At 37.1% G+C, this 5,529-nt stretch overlaps 1 protein-coding gene across 1 annotated transcript in view; it reads right to left on the bottom strand.

The window, feature by feature from the left end:
• Positions 1 to 5,529, bottom strand: part of chst8 (carbohydrate (N-acetylgalactosamine 4-0) sulfotransferase 8) — a 186,408-nt gene that overhangs the window by 123,056 nt on the left and 57,823 nt on the right. Inside the window, exon 2 of the mRNA XM_005727605.1 lies at positions 5,068 to 5,261. Within this exon, the coding sequence (XP_005727662.1) occupies positions 5,068 to 5,227 (160 nt within the window). The 5' untranslated portion in view covers positions 5,228 to 5,261. The remainder of the gene's footprint in view (positions 1 to 5,067; positions 5,262 to 5,529) is intronic.

Raw genomic sequence — 5,529 nt, 5'->3', positions numbered from 1 at the left:
TTTTTTTTTTAATAAAAAAAACAAAACATTAGCATATAGCATGTTACTATCAATTAAACTGAGATTTAGCCACTTGCTTACCAATAAATACACAAGCAACCAAGCAGCAGCTGATGCTCTACTTCTCCATCTGTGGATTGCTCTGTGTTGGGGTTCTCGAGGTGAAACATAGGGCAACCTTCCACTCCCTGAAGCAGCTGGAGTCAGACTCATTGGAAAAAGGCCTAGAGGTGTAACTTTGTGCAGACAATTTATCTGAACTGCAACCTCTTCAGGTGTCTGTTCTCCCTGTAAAACTGGCTGCTGTTCCTCCAATTGTCCTTAAACAATTACTTCAGAGTGTTCAGGAGATGACTGTGGCCATTTAAAGAGCAGTTTTCTCAGCTACCATTGTGCAGGCCATCTAAACCATGGGATACAAAGCTCCTAAGTACAGTGTGAGCCAAATAAAGAGGTGGAGAAGGAGGGGGTGGCAGATAAAAGCTGACACCCAATGTATTATAACTCTGCTCTATTAGATATGAGCTTCTGCTCGGTTGAAGCACCATAGCTTAAGGCAAAGATACTGCTTGCTTATTGTGCTTTAGCGAGGGGGCTGGGAACACTGTGTAGCCACTGTGTTCTGTATACAGCACACAGTCTCTCATGCATGATTTAGTAAAGTGAAATTCTTACTTCAATTCCAAGTAGTGATACAGTAGAAGAGATAAAAGGATGTGCTTAGGCTGCAAAACGAATCATAAGACATACACTACTGGTTTGAAAAGATGGCTACTAATCAAAAGAGAGAACTCATTAAGGACATGCTGCTGCCACCTATTAGCTTTGACTCACTTGAGGAAGCTCGTAGCCTCCACCTTCTTTAATTGTTCATGTTGGGAGCCTTTTACTTCATTTGTAGTAATGTCATAGTACTGTGTGCGGATGTGGAGCTCAGCCTTGTTTGTGTCTTCTAACTTTAGAGTACCTCATCTTTACTATATTCCATTTTACATATAGAGCAACCCAGTATCATGGCAGAGCATGTAATAGAAACGCCACTCCACCATGCCTACTTCTAGCTTTGCCTCTCCGAAGTTTGAAATGGTTATGCAGGCAGAAGTTGCAGTAAGCTGCAGTACCAGCAGAGGGAGATATTTTATTTCAAGCCAACATGAAAATAATCACGGGAAAGCATTTAAACAGACATTAAAACACATTTACACGTACATACATATTAGCCATTATGTATTTAATCATTCTGGCATAGAAGGACGCTGGAATATACTTCATACCTTCCTTGGTTATTAGTGACTTCTTAGCTTTAATATGTTACCCCCACCCACCTGTACTGCACCACACCAGTACTTCACCTCTTTATTTAATCATAGCTCCCAAAACGACACTTTTGTTCTCCAGTACATAATCATCAGTTTAAAAACATATGCACTGACATTTGATAGGTGTAACTGTGAAGTTGCAACCTTTTTCCTTAGCCTAGTTTGAATTAGTTGCTGCCCAACTACGTCAGACTGAGGAAATTGTTTTTGCTGTGTGACCTCCAAATTCATAAGGCAATGGCAAAATTGCTGCATATCTAAATTTCTAAAGTCAGTACTTAGTATTGCTTAGAGTTTCTATTTCTTAAGAATAATTTTTTTATTCTACCGTATAGCTATCTAGAATTGCCTTTTTCCGTTTTGGTGTATTCTACATGTCATTCCATTTCTTTATGTCGTTATACTAAATCTATGAATAATTAGTTTCAAAATTCTTCTAAAATTTCAAATGAATAGTTATTTTACTCAAGTTTATCAAAATTAACAGTAACTCTAAATATCTACAATTTAAAACATTTAAACTTTGGAGCAGTGTGACAAAGTGGCTAGGACTGAATTCATTTGTCACTTGCATATATTTGTGTTCTGTTATCGTATAGTCTATCATAATGCTTTAATGTAAACACAGCATATGTAACCTTGGCGCTACACACTATTCCGGGTCTGTTTGTGGTAGCATTGGGTATATTCATTTCATCTGTGCAAATGTTCTTAAAGCTAAATGTCACTTCATCATTAATTGATTTGAATCTTTCATTTGTTTATGTAGTTTGGTTATACTTACCAATGTGTGTTCCTTTGAGCAGGTCCTATGTGTAAAACAGGTATATGGGAAGGGCCGCCCCAGTACTTCCTGGTTTTTTTGGATATGATGTCATTGATCATGTCAATTGGGTGTAACCAAATGAAGGTGTCTCTTTTGTGTAAAATTGTTTATTTAATTTAAAATAACCTCATGAGTCAGATTACGTGAAGAGATTGACTTTTCAAACCGTTTAGCTGGGTGAATGAGTTTATTAAGTGGCAAAATTATTTTATTCTGGTTTCTTTGTCTAGACTGTGTTATTTAGTCTACCCTGTTTTCCCAATGGTAGAGGTTAATGAGGTCAAGGTGTGAGTGGAATTCTATATAAAGCAGGTGAGATTTTGACTACCAGGTTCTTATGTTTTATGAAACAGTTGTTGAAAGGCCATGCCAGAAACTAAAGAACACTTAAAAGAAACCTGAACAGTCTGCAGATGCTGTCTTCCTATCACTTTCCATGCTGCTTATGTTATGCTACCTCACAAGCAGTTAGCAGCTTTGTCTCACAGCAAAAGGTCCTGGTTTCAAATTACATGTTTCATGGTATCCACGTGGAATCACTTTGATTACTCTAACTTTCTTCCACAGTCCAGAGACATGCAAGTGTTAGGTAAACTGGCAATTCTAAATCGGCCATAGGTGTGAACGTGAGTCTAAATGGTGATCCGTCTGCCTGTGTTAGCCCTGCAATAGAGTGATAACCTGTCCAGGGTACTAATTTAAAGGAAAGAATGAAATCATGTCTCAGATTGGCAACATGGCTAAAATAAAATGACACATTAGAAATAATAATATAATATAATAATATTACTAAAATTCATATATAGTTTTATATAAAGAGTATACATTGCATAGTATGGACGTTTTAGTTTTTTTGTTAGTTGAGAAAAAAAAATCCTCCTCAAACTGTGTTGTGCTTTTGTTGAAAAATATTGTTCCTTTAAAGTAATGGTCCACCTCCAACACAGTTTCATACCAGATTTCACAAAGCATCTGGTTCTTGTAATCATTACAAGCTCTTATGGGTCTTGGTTAGATATTTCTCATGAATATTGAATACTGGCTGTCATAGTTTTTGTGTTTCTACATAATGTGAATGTTTGTCTTGCATGTGTGCTTCCGTGTGTGTCCTGCTTGTCATTGCAAATGCCCGTTTTTTCCACCTGACACCGTGCCTGAAAGCATCTGACAATCAGGGGAATATTAGAGGGTTGGAGAGATTCCACTCTGGCTAAGTGGCTCTTATTGCTGTGGAGTGTGACACCACTCATATTCATAATGATTCACAGTGCTGTTGACACATGATAGTGCAGATAGCCTACTTAGTGGATTACAGTTTCTCTGACTCTGACGCTCTCTGATGGTGATGTTGATTGTATCTCCAAAAAGCTCCCTTGACTGGTTCATCATTTTCTATGATCAAAAATCTGTGAACATGTCACAAATGACTTTGGTAATTAAAAAAAAAAAAAGATGTCTTTTGATTTCAACTGGAACATGGTTCTTAAAGTAGTGATTTTGTGAAATCAAAATAAGGTGAAACATCACCCTTTAGTCTCTGAATAAAAATACCAAAGTTAAAATGAAATTCATAGATTTTTGCAACAGCAGTAGAAAAATGTGACTGACACTCTCATTTGGTTGAAACTGTAGCATAAGCCATAGCTGTGCATATGTATGCAGCTGATCTCTTGTTTCTGAAACATGAAGCAGCTTGGTTGTACACGATTAGGACACTCTTCCATCATGGCTGCTTATACCCCAATCTTCTTAACGCTGAGTGCCAAGCACAATGGCACTGGGTCACTTTGCAAGGATAAAGGTTTAACTCATTTAGAAATTGAATATAGAGCCTTGTTCTTGAGGAGGATTGAAAACTGACCATTTGTTCTATGAGATGGAATGAAAAAGGTATTATTTGGGGAACAAATGTTTTTTCTGCTTCTCTCTCCATCTTTTTTTCCTGCTCCCCCCTAGTGAAACCAAAGCAAATAATATAACAGCTCATACATGCAATCTACTTTCTGATTTGGAATGTGCCTCTGTCTCCCAGTTTGATTGCATAGTGTGTACATCTGCATTATTGTGAGTTCTCCCAGCTTAATCCAGAAGTCAATTCTGCTTATCTGGATGGAGTATTTTCAGTCACTTTGGCAAGGACTGCCTAAAGCTGGCTTCAGTTTCTGAAGCTGAAAAGCAGCCTCACATCATCACACTACTACAACCATGTTTGAGTTGATATCATGTTCTTTGTATGAAATATTGTGTTACTTTTATGCCCGATGTAAGGGGATTCAAACCAACCAAAAATTAAGTGTTTTTCTTGACAGTCCATAGACTATTTCCCTAAAGTCTTGAGGATCATCAAGATGGTTTTTTTTTGGTAAATGTGAGATGAGCCTTTGTTTTCTTTTAGCAGCGCAGTGGGATTTGCCTTGGAACTTTCTCATGGATGCCATTTTCCCCCTTATCTCTTTCTTATCAATGAATCATAAACACTCACTAAAGTCAAGTGAGGGCCTCAGTTATTTAGATTTTAAATGAAATGTTATGCTTTTATTGCTTATTCCTATTGCCTAAAGTATTTTAAATTGATTAAATCAATAACTTTGATTTTGACACTATACACCTACTGGTTATCCATTTTTGGATGTGATAATCAAATTCATGACTGTGGATTTGTGACTGGAGCATTTGTCATTACTTTTATTCTGTACTTTAAACAGTTTTTGTCTGTGAAAAAAAAACACCTAAAAGGTTTCTGAGAGCTTTTCAAGCCTATTGAGAAAATACAGTGGAACACACACACACACACACACAAATCCTAAGAGTAAAGAAGGTTAATATAAAAAATAGCTAATCAGAATATCTAAAAATGGGAAAATATCAGTAAACGTAAAAGCCATACTGGTTAAATCTGTTTTAGGGAAACTACAGACCAACCTGGGCCTTGTTGCTGGACCATCTCTGACAGAGCCTGCTGGTGGATGAAGAGAACCAGACCTCCAGCAGCGAACAGCAGGACAAACCAGAGAGAACAGGGCAGTCTCCTTCTCCGTCCACGCAGGGAGTCCACCACCATCTTCCACGTCATCCACAGCATGATGTAGCACAGTCAGATGCTAATGTAGTAAGTTCTGAGGAAAATTAAAGAAAGTGTGAGTATTTTCATTTCTTTGCGTCAGTATTGCAGTTAAATCAGTAAATAACACTGATGGAAAATAACATATATTCTGTTAGTTACCATATTTCTGTATATTTAAAATGTGCTCATCCCTTACTAAACCAAAAAATGCAATCAAGTTATTCATTTTATCAGTGTTAACTAATTAATAGTGTCCATATTATGCGATGTACAGGTTAATAATGTATTGTCAGAGTCGAAAAAATTATTTAAACTCCCAG

Source organism: Pundamilia nyererei, unplaced genomic scaffold, assembly GCF_000239375.1.
Source record: "Pundamilia nyererei isolate P.nyererei 1_Seehausen unplaced genomic scaffold, PunNye1.0 scaffold00025, whole genome shotgun sequence".
Classification (NCBI taxonomy): Eukaryota; Metazoa; Chordata; class Actinopteri; order Cichliformes; family Cichlidae; genus Pundamilia; species Pundamilia nyererei.
The sequence above is the reverse complement of the archived record's forward strand: the minus strand, read 5'-3'. Positions and strand labels throughout refer to the sequence as shown.